General features: G+C 37.0%; 1 protein-coding gene across 21 annotated transcripts in view; it reads right to left on the bottom strand.

Moving 5' to 3' along the window:
- The window catches only part of PARD3 (par-3 family cell polarity regulator), a 445,611-nt gene that overhangs the window by 218,848 nt on the left and 208,871 nt on the right, over window positions 1-17,892 (bottom strand). For 11 of the 21 annotated variants that reach the window (XM_032183227.1, XM_032183239.1, XM_032183233.1 and 8 more), the window contains 3 exons: window positions 3,277-3,368; window positions 423-434; window positions 200-283 (listed from right to left, as the gene is read on the bottom strand). In XM_032183227.1, coding sequence (XP_032039118.1) covers window positions 200-283; window positions 423-434; window positions 3,277-3,368 — 188 coding nt within the window. The remainder of the gene's footprint in view (window positions 1-199; window positions 284-422; window positions 435-3,276; window positions 3,369-17,892) is intronic. The other 10 variants (XM_032183230.1, XM_032183245.1, XM_032183226.1 and 7 more) reach the window with 1 other exon arrangement.

The raw sequence follows: 17,892 nt of genomic DNA, 5'->3' as shown, positions 1-17,892 counted from the left end.
ACACGACAACCTTGCAATTCCAACTCATTTTAAGCAGAGCCTTTACATTACAGAGTACAGTCAGTAAACTTGCATTTCTGCCTTTCTTAAAAAAGTTCAATATTTCACATAAGTCAAAGGCACACAATACAAGAATTAACATAACTAAGATAAAATACAGCAAGTTATGATTCAATTAAAATCCTACACGATACATTACCTTCCACCTCGGGCACTGAAAGGCACTACATGGATTCCCAAAGGCCCACCGTCGTTGGAGACTTCTACGAGCTTTACCATATCACTGTGAGACAACGATGAATGAGGGAATGTGAACATGTACCGTGAATGAACCAAAAAACCCCACACAAACACACACAGAAAAACAAAAATGCTCCAGAAATTAAGTCATGGTGATGAAAGCATTATTGAATACTACATACCTGAATACTAATCTGATGGCATGAAAGGAGATCAATCAGCAAAAACAGTTCAATTAATAAAATAAGTGAAAAATCAAAGCAACTGATAATTAGTTTACTCTATAAAAATAGGTATCATCATCACATGAATGTTGTTTTATTTCTTCCTTATTCTGAAGTTAAATGTAACTGTTTGTAGTGCCGAGCAGAAACATCTTAAATACCACATACAATTTTTTCCCCTAAAGCCTAAACCCTAATCATAGTACTAGCGTGCTTTATTTGCTTATTGTAGAGAGACCCCATTCCAAGCCATAATATTTGTCTTTACAAAAATACCCTTTAATTAAGTAAGAATTATTTAATTCATAATTGTTTAAATTCTTCTGGTTTTACAATGCATTTATTTGCTTTATTGTGTTTCCATATATTTTATTGAAAGCTTGCTGTATCTGTATTTCCTTACGAGGCAAAGTTTCCACAGTAGGATTTAGCTATAACATTCGAAACAACCACATGTCCTCCTGAAACAGCCATCCAGCTAGTTTTCAATTATACCTTTTGCTGTAAAGAGGGAAAAATCAAAAGAGGAAAGTACAGGTTCAGAAAAGATCTGCAAAGATTCTACAAATAGATTTGGACCAAATCTTCTGGTGAGTTTGAAACATGCACACAGCTGGAAAGGTGGAGTATAGCCCAGAGACCCTAAAGAGTTATAAATACCCAGATGAGAAAATAATACACGAAGGCCAAACCTCTTAGCAAATCTGGAAGAGACAGATCTGAACAAAAGCCACAATCTAAATTTTTGGATTATGCCTCTCTCTAGTATTACATACTTTTCCCATATTTCCTGGCCCAATACATACATATGTATTATACATACACACATTTTTGAGAAGTTTGTTTTTAATAAGCATACAAATCAAACTTAATCTAGAAATGGAGCAAGACCAATGCCCTCTGATAGCAGTAAAAGATTTTCTACTTCCTTCAATAGGCTCTTGATGATATGGTGGCCCATCACAAAAGCTTGCCATGCTTAATCTGGAATCTGAGAATAACCAGACCACATTTTGTTAGGAAGTCAACAAAAATCCTGTAATCCAGTTTGTTCTACATTTGTTCCACTTTTTTTTTTTTTTTTTTTTTTTAATATTCTTAAGGTAGGCCTCACATTTGTTTTATGCCCCAATTTAGGTCTGGTTTTGACTCATTTTTGAAATGACACAATGGAATTTCTCTATCCCTGTTACCATTGTTTAGCTCAATAAAGTATTGAAAGTGTAGGAGAGCTGAGAGACAGCAGCCAGAAAAGTATTATTCTTCAGCTCCCAATAAACTTTTTAAGACTGATAGCATTACAGCACTTGGTAATGTTTCCTGTCCTCATTTCTGCACAGGCTGAATTCATTTCTTTCTCACTGTTCATTAACGCTAAATTTTTGTTAACTTTCATGCAAATCAGCTCACAGGAAACAAGCGAAGTCTCTCACCCCAAAAAGGTCTACGAAAATGCATCTACTGTTGGTTTGCCTGTGGCCCCCTATGATCATTTTTTCTGACTTTCCTGAGAAAAACTGAGAGCTAAGGAAGAGAACAAGTAAAATCCATGGGATTCACTTGGAAATGTCCTAAGGGGAAAACCTGCTTAAACAAAAGAACATCAGTTTTTATAAGCAGACTGCACCATTTAACTTGTCCTGTTGCTTGAGCCACTATCCTTCCTTTTTTCCAATATATGCACTAGGCCTACATACTCATTTGTCTTCTACTGTTTTTCTTACAAAACTCCGTTCCAAATTCAAATGTTAAGCTCTGTAAAATGGAAAATGAAAAGGAATGATCCCTTCCTACGAGATATTGTTTCAATCCTGCTTCTCACACAGATTTTCTCATGACTTCGAGCCAAGTACTTCAAACAAACACACAAAGTATGATATCAAAACAGAGAAGAATGAAGCAGCATATGATGAAAAGCCAGTGAGTTAGTTAAAAGCAACACCAAGAAGCATTCAATTTGACAGAAGTTCTGTAAACTCTATTTAGCAGGCAGCATTTTGAATTTACAATTGCTTTTGCAAATGGAATGGAGTAAAACTCAGTGTGTATTGCTTAATAGATGTCACTATGATCTTTATCTAACATTTAACCCCCCTGTACCTAATTTGTAAGTTAATTCAGAAGTAATATGAGCAAAAGATTTATTTTTATTTCAAAATTAATTCTAATCAATTTTAAAGGTCTAATTTAAGGGTAGAAGAGATATTTTCTCATTAATTCCATAGTGAGGTATGGTTCAGTTCTGTGCGATGAAATGTTTGCTGTATCTTGTGATGAAATAAAATATCCTTTATTGAATTTTAAAAAATAGGAATTTCCCAGTCCTAAACAACATAAGTTTTGATCCATTCAGAAATTATAAGCATTTGACTATGTAACTTATGAGACCTCACATACATCTGTCTTTTGAGCAGACTGCGAACTGCTGACAGGTATTAAGAATTTCCTCTTTGAAATTCTTTCCTGTTGATTTATTTGTGCTAGCACTGACCCTATTCCTTCTGCCAAGTTTTCTGAGTTCCATCACATAAGCATCTTCTCTGAAGCAGAAAATCAGCAGTTAGCATCAGCACTTAGAAACGCCAAGCGTCCAGTGTGCATCCTTGAGACAGGCTTTTTTAAAGCGCTTAAAGACTGCCTTGAAAGGGTGCATGGAGAAAACTGCATAAAAACAAAACTACATATGACCTAAAAAAAGGCTGTCCCTGCTTGCTTAAGAATAGTATAACTCATATTATTCTGAGTTTTTTTGCTAGTCTGTGTTCAGCCCCAAGACTCATCATTAAAACAATGTGTTCTGCCAGTAACTTACTCCAGGGAAAAATTGGTCGCGTTTTCCAAACCAGTGTCTGCATGTCCAACAGGCTCAACTCTGCTGTTGTCCTCCTCTGTTCGATCCTCATCCTAGACAGTAAATAAAAAATAAAGAAATGAAGAAAATTAAATCTAGCTTCAATAGTTTCACTTATTGTAATAATGCCATTTTCCCATTTTTAAATGAAGGCAGTCTCCGCAGTGACAGCAGAAATGAGTGCTGCCACAACTACGAAAAATCTTTTCTGTTGCTACCTGAAACTGCTGTAAATTGTTTTCATCACTTTACACTTTTTGTAATGATATTTACAGTTTAGTCCGTTTTATATCTTAAACTTTGCTGCATGTGTAAAATCAATGCTTCAGAAGCTATCAGAGGCAGTATTTTTTTGAAGGCACACAAGTTAAGACAGAAAAGCATCCAACAGCCAGCAGTGTGGGTGCAAACTCCTTCAGAGCTCTCTCCAGGAAGGTTACTGGGAACTCCAACAAAGACGCAAGGCAGCTCACTGAGGTTCCTTTGCAAAGTTAAGAACAGTAGAAGAAACTGTGGCTCGTGTAATTCTATAAAGTACCAAGACCTCTTTAAACATTTTATCGCAGCCCATTATTAATGCATGCCAGGAATGGCTGACATCAAAGAGTTACATGAGGCTTTAATGCTAACCAATTGATTTTGTTTTTAATTTGACTTTCAAAAAGTACATGCATTATTCACCGAATGTATAATTTTCATGTCAAAGTCAGGAATGCTGTACGTACAAATTTAGGCCAGGGTAATTCAAGGACTACCAGTAAGATGACCGACAACCATTCCTATTATGGCTATGTTACTCATTATAAGCTTATGGTTTTAATTACCTGTATGACCAAGGAGAAAATATGACAAAGTGTGAGCGGTAGGATTCAAACACAGACTGAGATTCTAGAGTCAGAGCAATCAAGTCAATAAAATAATAAGCGATAGGTTATGAGTTCAGCACACAGTGTCAGACAATATATTAAATTATTGAAGAGATATTAAAGCAAGGCAGAGGCAGTTGGTAATGTCCAATTGACATTTCCACTGAGAGTCTGCAAAAGCAGGAGGCTGGCTACAGCAGGCTTCCATGAGCTGTAGATATGCCTTATGCATCCTGGATAGCAGCACGCTGCATGAAGCCGAGCTACTTGAAGATTGATGATCCTGTGTTTTGAGAGGCTTTAATATGCACTTCTTCGTCATCTATCTCTGTTAAGCACTAGGCAAGTAATACATTTCAAAGGTTAACCAGCATCTTGAACCTACCTAGAACTACATTATGAACGCAAACAAGAACTCAAAATAAAATATTTCCATATAGCAGAAGTTGCTTATAAACCCACTATAAATGATAACCCATAAAATTCATAAATATGTCATAAGCTAATGTTTATACTTCTGTATTTACTGATTTCAGGTGAAGTTCCATATGTACAACTGAGTACAAGGAATAAAGGTTAAAATTAAATAAATATTCAAATCTTCAGTGCAATTATAAGGTTACATACAGTTTGGGTGGAGAAAAAAAAAAAAAAAGAAAGAAACAGATGATAGGGAAACCAGAATATTTGCAGTAGTTTCCCATTACAAAGAAGTGTTTCACCCTGTTTCCTACAGCATCTTACAGAACCTTGTTGTGGGTTTCTTGGTTTGAAGTTAGGGACACTGGTGATTATAGAGACCTATGTAAGTATTTATTTTGCAGTGGAGTTATTACCTGTAAGTCTAAAATCAGAGTTGCTGAAAAAATACAATTTCGTATCTCAGCTATATTAAGAAGCCAACCCAAATGTTATTTTCTTAATGCAGCGTTTTTGGCAATTTTCTTTGTGCAGGCTTTTCAAGCAAACACACAATTCATATGTACACATTTAAGAAAAACTGAAATAACATCCTACAGGGATACACCCCCACTAACAACAACAACAACAAGACTGGCTTTGTATTGTGTCATTTTAGCAAACACATCGATGTATTTGCCATATAAGCATCATTCATCTAGTACTTCTTGGGTCCTACGTTGTAGCACCCTTCAAACCCATATGTTTCCCTTGACTATTTTAAAGTGTCTGTATGTGTGCAAACTTCCTCTTGTCCTACTTAGTTTTGGGGGTCTTCCTTTGGACTTGCTCTTGACAGACCCAATCCTGGGGTCCTCCTTTGGTGTTTGGTATGCACAGCAGAGTTACAGCCCAGTGTGCACAACAGACTTGATAGCATCCCTGCTCTCATTCCCAGAGCCTCCTAATTATTGGCTCGTATTAAACCATTCCACTCTTTGCATTTTCTATCTCTTCAAGAGGTTTCTTCTGCCACAGCAGAAGCACCCCCTGCCTGACCCAGGATGAAGACCACAGCCAACTTACCTGCCTGCTGCTAGAGCCTATCTTTTAAATTAGGATGTGACACATCAAAATCTGCAAACCACAAGCTATCTGGCACGACCACCATTTAGCTTTGTGCCTTTCTTTCGAGAATTATAAACACAGTCAGTTTTGGACCAGACACACTGTCAGTTATCCAAGCAATTAAGAAAAAGCGGCTCCCACTTGCCTGTGTCTGGCTTCTCCCGGGCAGCAGACAGATCTGTATCAACAACATGTATGTGCCTGTAAATAGGTGCTCAGAGGAGGAATCACAGCCCTAACTAAAGTACTGCCATAATCAACAGATGCATGATGTATCCTTTTAAAAATCTTTAATATTACAGTAATCAGGCACTCTTTTCTTCTCAAAATAACACAGATTTTGATTTACATTGAAGTGAATGGAGAGAAAAATTGGACACCTGCAGAGGGATTTGACTTAAAATTCTGATTTACTACGAAAAGTAACTAGCTGTGAAAATCTCTGCATCTAGCAATTATTTCTTTATTTGGAAAGTAGTTTTCTTTTGAAAGGCAAATTCCACCTGTACGTGCTATCACAAGGTAAACCAAGGAAAAGGACATTTAGAAGAGCAAGAAAGATTCTCAGAGCCCAGATAGATATTATTGCAGACATTTTTCAGAAATAGGTGATTTGAGCAAACTCCTAAGGTTTCTTTATCTCTATGCATCACCAATACCTGTTATATCAAAAGGTACAGTTTCTCATGAAATTAACAAGCAGCCACTAAAGACAGTGATTTATTTTTCCAAAATTGAAATAAAGTAAATAAAGGTAATTTCATTTTTAGAGCACCAAGATAAATTTAAAGCACCTTTTCCAATGTACTTCTATGTACCTAATGCGTTCAGTACAAAATGCCATCAGTTCCCTTTCGCCGTGAACTGAGGTGACTCACCCAGAGCCACCAGAGTCTTGCTGTGCCACAAGACTCGGATGCAACTTTCCATAAAGCTCATATGCCATATATTTAGGTTACTAAGACAGAGGTTAAACAATATATTTATGACCTTGAACAATGGCTTTAAAAAAAAATCTTAATAATAATAATAATAATAATAATAATAATAATAATAATAATAATAATAATAATAATAATAATAAAGTAGGTTAAGAGAATTAGGGATTTCAAAGACTTATTCCTACTTTAAGCTGCATCTGTCCAAAACTGCTGTCTTATAACAGTTAATACTTCCAGCAATGAAGTCACCACCGGTCACTTCTTTATTTTCAAACAAGCACTCTTCCACACATCTGTGCTGTTTTATGCAATTCTTATGGCCTCTCCAAAAACATAAGCAAATCTATTTCATTTTACTTCTTCACCTTCCCTTCTGAAGCTCTTCTTTTGACAAGTACCTGCAGAAAATTCAACAGCAGCTATGGAGTCTGAATAAAGTTAGCCCTTCACTTATATTTCTCCACATTTCACTGGTGCATTCTTCACTTCCAGGCACGTAGGTGCTGCCACATCTACTTCAGCCACATACAATGGGAAACAGGCTCTAAGACATGTAAGGGTTATGTATACATACGTCTTCTCTGAACACTTAAAGCCCAGATCTCTAATTTGATAGCAAGTTCTCCATTCTATCAATAACCAAAAGAAGGGAGTGAAAGTTGTGGTTTTTCTTCCCCCAATTCAGAGTGAAACAAGAACTATTTCATTGTCGTTCAGAAAGTGATTGGATATTTTAGTGACAGGGGCAAGAAAAGAGTAAAAAGAAAAAAGAGTAGCTCTGTTTTCAAGTGGTTTGAACACCGTAGAGGAAGGCCTGCAATGCTGACTAGAGTAAGAGGAAAAAAACTGAACAGTCACTTGTTATGCAAACAGCAACTGTCTCGTGCACTGAACAAATCCAAGATAACATTAAAGGAAGGGGAGCTGTACGTGAAGATTTTCACAGTATGTCCATGGAGCTGTGCTAAGGTTTCGCTACCAATCTCCTTTCTGCACGTTTTCCTTGTTCACTTCTGCAACCTACAGCATTAAATTCATTACTCTGGCTTCTGCACCTCCAATTACAGGCTCCCTCTGCCAAGCCTGTGCCTTCCTACCCTGATTTTCCTGTTAACTTACACTTAATTTAGACAGCTTAATCCTCCACCTTGTCAGAAGGGGCGTTCAGTATCCAGGCCTGGCCGCAGCCCATAGCAGACGCCAGCCAACATCACCGCCATCCCAGCTGCACCACCACATCCGTGTGAGGGAACAAGAAAGCTTTGGGCAGCCTCATCAGCCTGCGGTGGCAAAGACTTGAAGGTTTTCAGTGAGAAGAGAATACCTGGGAAATTTAGCTGTAAGCTGTAGTAAATCTGTTCTCACTGTACACAAAGCAATTTTTTTCTCCAACTCGACAACAAGATGAGTTGTTGTTAACAGCTCAACAACAAGATGGGTTGACATGGGTACACGAGGGCTATACAATAAACAGTCTTTTACAACATAATTAAACCCATTTTGTATTTTTAGTAGTCTGCACAGTAACTGCAGAGAAGTATTTTCACGTGGGTTGGCTGGTCTCATCACACAGCACTTTCAGCTTTTCTCCTAGCGTTATCAACAGAAAGCAGGGTCCTGAAATGGCGAGGAATTGCCACCATTAGGGCAAACAGGCAGAGCTGCCAGCGTGAACAGCGTATGATAAATGTGTCTGACATACACACCTCTACAAATAGAAGCCTTGCAATACACGGCCTCTGTGTTTTGGGAGGAGCAGTCCAGCTTGTTTGTTTTCTAACATTTATGTTTTAAATCCTAGTGTAGTGAACTCAAGCATCATGAATACTGAACAAAAAAGAACAGTATAAAACTTCAACAGATACTTCAGATTTTAATGTAGAGAAGGATACATTATCAATAAAGAAAAGCTCCCAAAAGACCGCATACCAGTATTTTTTCCTCAGCTGGGACACAACAAAAACAATGCTTATGTTATTAAAACATGCCCTTCCCTTCATCTTCCCCCTTTTATTCTCTTGCTCTTCTCTGTAATGATTATGGAAGAAGAGACCATATTTGCTATTAGTCTCCTGGCAGCCACATTTTATAAATGTTTGTTTGGTCCTTGCAACATAAAGTAGGTTCTCTCTCTGTATGATCAGGCTTGATAGGAAACAGCTCCTAAGGGACCTATTTCCTCTGTCTTAACTAGCACAAATATACCAGCATCAGGCTTTTGTGCTAATGTTCTCACTTCTTGATTAACTGGCCAAATCTCCAGAGAAGGGCAATTTTCAATCAAATCTGAAGAACGGTTACAAAGATCACATGGGGAAAAAACAAAAGTTATTGAATAAAAAGTAGGGTTTCTCCCTCTTGCACACAAACATATACATGCACCTATAATTAGATAAGAGCTTTGTGTAATCCACAGCAGTTCTATACGAGGTGCGCTGCTATTATCAGCAACCCAGGGAGAGAGAAGAGAGGGAGAAACCTTATATTAAATCATCATCCACTTAAAACACAAAACAACAAAATCAGCTGATTTTTTTTTTTTTATAGAGATTATTCTTATAACATGTCAGTCAATCCTGTGTTGTTCACACCCTTGTGCAGCAGGGTCACCCCACAATTGGAAATGGCAATATTCACATAGTTTCTATATGCCTCACTACTCCAAAATGAAATTTGCCTTGCACAGTCAAATCACTAAATAGATATCACATAGACACAGAGTAGCACAGAATGGAAGGGATTTCCTGGGTCTCCTGATGAATATCAAATTCATCCCCTGCTATCACAAGCAATCATCTCTTATTTCCCATTTAATAAACGGATCAAGCTGAGCCTTAAAACTGCCTGGCTTCACGATGGCATGATTTCTATTGCAAAATGCCTTAGAAGGAAATGTTTATACAGGTATAAGAGAGATGTATTTTATTTGTTTTTGTCCAAAAGAAACAAAACACCAGATAGCGAAGATAATTAGTTTGATACAACCTCCCTTTGACAAGCTTGTACAACACTTGATTCAGTTTTGACTAACTACCATTTCATTTCATGCCTAATGACTTGTCTTAAAACATGTATTTAAAGTCTTGTAATACTAAAAAAAACTGGACAAGCCCTGAAGTACCTCAATTATTTTGTAACATGTATTTGTTTAGAGGTTTACTGAAGTCCTGGGGGGCCCTTTGGGGCTCAAAAATCTGTGATATCTCACTGAAGTCATATTCACCTATTCTGTAACAATTACACCATGTACATTTCTATAACACATATAGCAATAATAACTACAGAAGCACAACACAAATAATGCTTACCATTTAAAGTAGCTTTCACTAAAAAACCCTTTCAGTGATTATACACAGCTGTCTGTTAATTCTTTTTTATAAATGGTGGTGCAGACAGCACTGACATACACGAGAGCCCTCAAAGAGTTTTAGTGGGTTAGACAAAAGGTTTTCTCACTAGAGAATTTAACTTGAGGTATATTGCTGATTTACTTCTTTAGAGTAAAAAATAAATAAATAACAAATCTGTAGCAAAATATGTCTTATGGATGTTTGCCTCCACTATTGTACATTATTAAAATTCTTAAATTTAAAAATGAACAGAAAGTTTGCAGCAAAAATTTTAGTTTGATGGAGCATTCGCCAAATCCTCCCGTGCTCCTCAATAAAAAGCATACAAACAGAAATGAGAACCAGACAAACATGAATAGGCACTGAGCAACCCTGCCAAGCACCAGCTCTGCAGCACACACTGCAGGCTGCCCTCTGACCTTCCTGTGGCACAGCCAGCCCATCGTACCTGCTGCTGTGGCTCTTTCTCTAAAGAAAGGGGCTTTACCATGACCCTACAGTGATACCTCAGGAACAAGCATTAAGAAATGCATTAAACTCTTTTTTGTCATTGTTACTGATCAAACATGTTAGCATGAATTAATGTTGCTAAACGGTCTATGCCTACCATCAGAGAAAGAATATTGCAAAATTAAAGATTTTGCAAATACTGAAGTAACTCAGCAAAACTGTACAAGGGAAAGGGCACAAAATGGAATCAGACAAAGAAAATGGCTAAAGCATTGCTAATTCTCAAATGTAAACTAAAAGATGGGAGATTTAGATTAGATATTAGGAGGAAATCCTTCACTCAGAGGGTGGTGAGGCACTGGCACAGGCTCCCCAGAGAAGCTGTGGATGCCCCATCCATGGAGCTAAGGCCAGGCTGGACGAGGCTTTGGCCAATCTGATCTGGTGGGAGGTGACCCTGCTCATGGCAGAGGGGTTAGAACTAGATGACCTTCATGGTTCACCTTCCAACCCAAGCCATTCTGTGATTCTATGATTTCTCAGTGTGCACTGTAATTATATTTCATAAACTGCATTCAACATTTGGGTGAAAACTACATTAGTATTCCCTTTACCAAGCAGCATCCTGCTCTACAACGTTTCAGTGATGTCTCCAGGACTACTGGCAGTGCAAGGTGCTTGGCAGAGTGAGAAGGTATGCTGTAATCTACTAATTTATTTTTACTGTAATTTGATAGCTACTGTAACAAATTCATAAAGCACGGTTCCTCTACGGATGACAAGTATCAAGTGGATAAAAAAGATGTGTAGTTCTTCCAACCAGACCATATTTAAGGGACTTTTCAAAGAAGACTAGTGCTATTGTAGCACAGGAACTATTTTGTGATATGTCATTTTGCAGCAGCTCTAATCCCACAAATAATATGTACTGTCATAATAGTCAGAGCATATTAGAAAATATTATAATAATTCAATGCTCTGAATTTCTGTTCACTTATAAATGGGTAAATTGTTCCCAAATTTAAACTTATAACATCTTGATAGTCTATTTATTATATCAAAGACAGACTCAGGATGAAGAGAACATTGTGTCTTTTCTCAACTTCTGCACTGTTTTGCTAAACTATAGTGTCAAAAATCACTTAAAAGCGTGTTTCATTAGTAGTATGTTGGGGATAATACTCCAGTTTTGCAAAACAGCTTTGAGATTTTGGATAAGGTACTTCTAAAAGCAATACCATTAAAACAGATCTTAAATGTCTCAGCAGCATTTTAGGATGTTGAGCCACAAAACGCCTCTTCTTGCTGGAAGATACCAGATGAGCTTCACCTCTTCGTTCTCTGATCACCAGCTAACATTTGCAGTTCACAACCTATTTTTTAAGCTTTTTGTTAGATGCAAAGCATCTGAAGGATTACAAAATTCAAGACATTTCATTACCTAATTGATTTGTGAGACAGTTCACTTACAGAGCAACCTGTAAGCAAAAACGCCCAGCCAAGGTTGGGTATGACCTGATGGGCATTTCAGTGCCAATAGTGCCGCCTATTGGTGAGCCCACTGAAATGAGGTTTTAGAAAGCAGTCTGATGATAGAAAGTCAACCAAAAGGTTAGATGGAAGCAGAAAGTACTATTCTCTCCTGAGGTAAATATTTGAAATATGTAAAATGTGGAATATTAACTTTCAATATTAACTAAAGCATCTAAAGAGCTTTTGAAGATCTGATCAATAACAAATTATAGAAATTTGCACTGTATCAGAAAGAGACATACTTATCTTATAGATCTATGTAAAACTGTATCAAATTACCTCAGATTGATTGTTGTCCTAAAAATAAAATGGGTTCATTTCATGTAACTGCCTGGTTACAGTTTTTATTCTGGTTTCTGTTTTCTCTCAGGATTCAAAACATATCTATAGAATAAAAGTTTCACAGACGAAAGTCTATATTCTTTGTTTGTTTTAAATAAGCCTTATCTACCGGCTATTTCCATGTTTGAATCTCTGAAATTTTATACTTTTTCTGTATGATTCACAGACTGACACAGAGACCACCAAGATCAGTGTAAAGCAAATACTAGAGTTCATATTAAAGACAGATTCAAAGTCATACTTTGACGTCGAAGTCATAGGAAATATTTTTAATTGAAATAGTTACCACCGTTATTTGAAACAAGGCTGCAATTATAGATCAGCATGTAATCAAATTCCCCTGGAAAACTTAGCCCAAAGGCCAGGCCTCATTTTGTGCAGGCTCTTTTATCACCTACCTTGATTAACACAAGGATTACCTCATGTACAGAGACATCCCGGCATGGTGAGCCAACATGAATGTGGCACTTGTCATGTAACAAATCCTCTTTTGATTTATGGCATCCCATGCCATTTATTTTATCTTTCCTCATGCTAATACATACATATGTATCTATGAACCTACATATCTACGAACCTATGTATCTATGTACCATCACCACCTCTGAGTAACTCACAAGACCTACATATACAGAAAAAAATCACCCCTGCATTGGCAGAAGGTACTTCATTTGAACTATTTCATGACGGGAGTGATTTTTTTTATAGCATGATGTACTGTTTTCTTTAAGAACTTGAGTTCTTCTGCCTCCACAATTCCATGTGCGATTTCATGACCAGCAAACAACAAAACCATTCATTTTACATGGAGAAGTTGACATTTCTAGAAAGAAGAAGAAAAAAAAAAAAACCACAACACTACAATATACCTCTAACACAGGGAGTTACTATGGCATCCAGGAAACAAATCTACGTATTTGTTAGGTTCTAAATATATATACATATTTAGAAGGCCACAACAATAATGACAGTATTTTGTTCTTGAAGAAGAAATAAGGTACTCTGCATGGGTACAACGACAGTGTGTTTGTTTTTTCTGTTGAGTAGTCTGAAGTAGGTCAGGTTAGGCATGTCCATTAGTTCTCCTAAAAATAGAGCCACACTGAGTTCACCTGCTTGTAACTAATGTAGAACAACAGAATTTTAAATACTTTTTCCTTTAATCTGACAAGTTAGCTTATTATTTATTTAAATAAAAAAAAAAAAAAAAAAAAAAAAAAAAGTCATTAAATCCTGTGTGATTTTTAAAAGCCAAAAAAATGACAATGAATATATGAAACTGGGACACAGTTTTTTCCCCTGCAGAAAAATAAATGTCCATGCCTCCACCTATAAGTTTAGAGATCTGAAAGATTTCTGCAGAGATGTATTATAGATGAGTCACATAGTTTCCCCTTGATATTGAGACAAAGGAAAGGAGAAAATTCTGCATAAATCATTTCACATTTTCCCTGTAATGTTCCTGAATATATTACTATTCACCTCACCTTTTCAAAGACCATGATTTTCATCCTTCTGAGGATTTTTTTTTTAAGACACAAAAAGCATTTCTTATTTAGCAACTTGAATTTGTCATTAGGCAATTTTCAAACAGGTCTCATAGCTCTTTTATCCTTATTCATTTCTTTTTTTCTTTTTTTAATCTGAAATAGTCCCTTGTTGCTTGATTTGCAGATCTGTATCAGCATGCAAGGATTTCACTAGCTTCAGCTAAGTACAGAACAGTTCGATCCCCTTGAGTACTGAACGTAGAGTCAATTTAGAGGCAAACTAAAAGAGTAGCACTCTGTTCTCTGTCACACAAAACATCACTTTACTCACATGGGCATTTTAATAACAAAATTCGATTCTGGATATTTTTCTCAGCATGCCACAAGACTGTTAAGAGATGACATCAGACTGTTTATTAAAGAGTTTGCTTTTTAAAAAGGCTATTAAAATACAATAAATGTTTACCAAGACGATAAAAGTCCTGACATCAGTGGAAGTTTAAAGTTGGCATGTATTCTTAACTTTGAATTTCATCTAATTTAGGAAACCTAACTTTCAAAGGTTTAGCTTTTGTGTTACTAAAAATCACCCAGTTAACTTAGCCCAAAGAGTTGGAAAAACATAATTATATGATTTTATCATTTTGCTTAAAGGAAAGTACATGGTTCTCCTCTCATTTATAGGGATTTGTTGTTAGTTCTAATTTGCTAGGATTTGGTAACAAATAGTTTTGATTCTTGACTTTTTTTAAAGTCAAAATGCAAATTGTCATTGCTGCAATGAAACAATACCCATGCATCTGTATTAAAGGTCTTCTGTGTTTAAAAAAAAAAAAAAAAAAAAAAAAAAAAAAACAGGCAAGACCCCAGAGGCCAGCACAGCTCCTCAGGGGCATGGCCATGCAGCAGAAGAGAGCCAAAGCATCAACCCCCTGCAACAGTGTGGGGTGCTCGGCCTCACTGCAGAAGCACAGGGCATGCAAGCCTGCTCTCCCAGTCTCTTAGGTGCTGGGCAAAATTTTAGTCATGAGATTTTACCATTTGCAGTTTCATCTTGTACTTCTCTTTTCCAGAACAGCAGAGTAGCATGCCACTTTTAGCATTCCACCTCATCCTTCACCTAGAAACTCCACTAAAATTTTTTCAGTTGGGCTTCTGTGTTACACTGAAGCTTTTTTTTTTTTTTTTTTTTTGGTCTTTTGCACTACGTGGATTTTACCTAAGGCACCAAACAAATTCACTATTTTAATAACGGAAAATACTATAGCATTTTTCACTTTCTTTGCTCAATTTGTTTTGCTGAAGTCAACATGAAAAACAATTTCAAACTTCTCAGTAAATGCTTCATTTACGAATGCTCCATTTCAAGTGCCTACAGGGTTACAATCTGGTCTATGACAATTTTATTAATTTTTTAATCAAAAGCATTAAATCAAAACTAAAATAAATAGTACTCAGTACTTCTGTAGTGCCTTCCAGCACAGTATGGCAAAAGCACTTTGTGGACAATAATGACTTTAGCTTCATTGCACCCTCCGGATGCAAATTAAAAGTTATTCTCAATTTTCTTCTTCTTTCGAGGAAACTGAGGCACAGAAGATTCCTTTCTATCTTTTTCAGGCTCATTTCCAGCCTTAGATGTTTTCAGTTTGAGGTCATCTCTTTGAGATAGCCAGAGCCTTATCTTCAGAAAAATACAAAATATTCACCAGTACCACTGGAGTCAACCAACAAGGACAGAAGCTGAAATGGCACTTTGAAAGTAAAATAGCCCTAGGGAAATTTCTGAAAACAACAAGAAACATCTAGATTCTTCATGTCAGACAATGAAGTCATTGACTGGTCAGGTTAGCACACAGCTTTCACAAAGGAGGCTGGTGACTAGAGAGATAGATATTGGGAAAAGTACAAGCTCTCTCTGAGCAGTGGGGTCCTAATATGAGCCCAGCATGCAAATTGCTCTCTGTCACGCAAAGCTCTTACAAAACACGTGATGAAGATGGAGATGCAATATTTTCAGGCAATTGTATTTCCATTGTGTTGTTCATAATAACATCTCAGCCTCCTGATGCTTTGTTAAGCTGTGAGGTCAGTGCAAACCACAGGCTCTGCTGAAAGAGGCAGACTCATTTCTTCCCCTCCCCAGCTGGTCATCCTCATCCCTGGATCCCTCTGTCCACCTTCTTCTTTCTGCTTATTCAAGCATTTGTGTCACTAGACAAAAGGTCTAAATTAAAATTAATGTTTAATAAAAACAATTTTAATTGGTTACGTTTCCCCGGCTGATCCAGTTCAGTCTAATTAACAGTCTCATAAAAGCTTACAAAGACACAAGGGAGGAAGCAAAGCACGGCCAAGACTGCTTCTCTTGTGAACAGGGACTTAAAATATCTCTAGCAGTGTGGCCTCAGACCTTTGTTTGGAGGCATACCGTTCATCTGCTGTTTAGCGTATAGCTCAAAGTACCCTCCCACATCCAGTAACTTGCACTGCTCTATGCCAAATCTCATCCCTCTCCCACTGCCTCCTCCTAAATCCTACTCATTTGCAACTAATCTAAATAATTGTGTCCCTTTTACTGAAGTTGCCATCTCAGCACTTACCGTCTTCAAAACAAGCATGCTTTCCAGGAATAAATCCCTCTTGCCCTTGTATACTGCTGACCTATTTTCCATAATGTGTTTTCCTCTTTCACGATTTCTAATTTACAGCAGAATTTCATTTGTCACCACAGAACTATTTATCTAAACAACTTCACACAGATTACTCAGATTCCACCATCTTCCTTAGACAACATCAAATTAAGACAGAGACACCACAAGGCTTTTGAGTGCCATCTCCTGAGTTCATTAAAAAATAAGAGATGCATAAACAGAAGGGGGGAGGGAGAGAAGGAAGCAACACATTTAGTGGTTGAATCTCTTTTCATCCCAAAAAGCAGAGGCAAAAGCATGTTAAAAGTCATATACCTCTTACAGAGCCATGTGACAAAGTGCCTCTCTTCATTAGAAAGTCATAGGATTTAATATTCAGCTGTCTACATAAACACTCTTTTAAAGGTTAACAATAGCATTTGGAGGAACTAGATTCCAAAATCAGAACTACTCGTGTCAATTAGGATTTAAAGGGGATTGGCACTGTTAAACCCCACATTGAAACACTTTAATTTTGACGTATGGTTTCCTTAGGTGCCACTTAGTCAGTTATAAACAAGGTAATGCCAAGTTGTAGGTTTCCAAACATATAGGAGCTTGTTATCCAGTTTCTGTAAAGCATATTCAAAGCCCAGATAAGGCAGTCAATGAAGCCAGGCCTGTCTAAGGTCTTCCTGAAGCAATGTGGTTTTTTGAATGTGTTTTTTTGTTTGTTTGTTTGTTTACCTCTTTATGCCAATTTCATGTAAAAATGGGAAAAAATAAAATAAAATAAAACCCATGAAAAACCAAGCACACAAGATAAGAAGGGAAAGCTTGAAGAAACTTGAAGCAGCAGCAAATTCAAGGGTTTCAGAAAGAAGTAACTTTAGAAACCAAACTGTGTTGAGTTCTTCTTCCACTGCATATCTGGGCAGGATCTTCGATCACTTCCACTTCCAGTTTCACAAGAGACATCCATTTTCAGCCTAGCTAGCTGAACAACACTAGTAACTTGTTACAGCTACCGTTTTGGCTATTTCAGAAGACACTGAAAGAACTCCAAGAGATAACTCAAGCAATTTGCCAACAAGCTTCTGCCTTGTCCTTGGAAAGTCAGGTTAGATGTCATTAGGACTGGAGGACATTTTGTCCTTCCTCTAATGCCAGAGAATTTAAGCAAGGACAATGCTGGCTGTACCAATACACCTTAATAGCTGGGAAGGAGAAAATTATCTAGTTTGTCATCACATAAACCAATTTTTAAAGAGACTAGACAGTGAACCTTTGAAGAAAGATGCAAGGGTCACTATACCTTATAATTAAGAACAGATTCAATATAAAGGTAAGGTCAGTTAAAAATAAATAAATAAAGAGGAATATTCTGTGACAAAGGCTGTGGTTTCTCGCTGAAATTAACAAAGCTCGTGGTGTTCACACAGAAC

This window comes from Aythya fuligula, chromosome 2, assembly GCF_009819795.1.
Source record: "Aythya fuligula isolate bAytFul2 chromosome 2, bAytFul2.pri, whole genome shotgun sequence".
In the NCBI taxonomy this organism is placed as follows: Eukaryota; Metazoa; Chordata; class Aves; order Anseriformes; family Anatidae; genus Aythya; species Aythya fuligula.
Note: the sequence above shows the minus strand (reverse complement) of the source record. Positions and strands in the feature narration are given on the sequence as shown.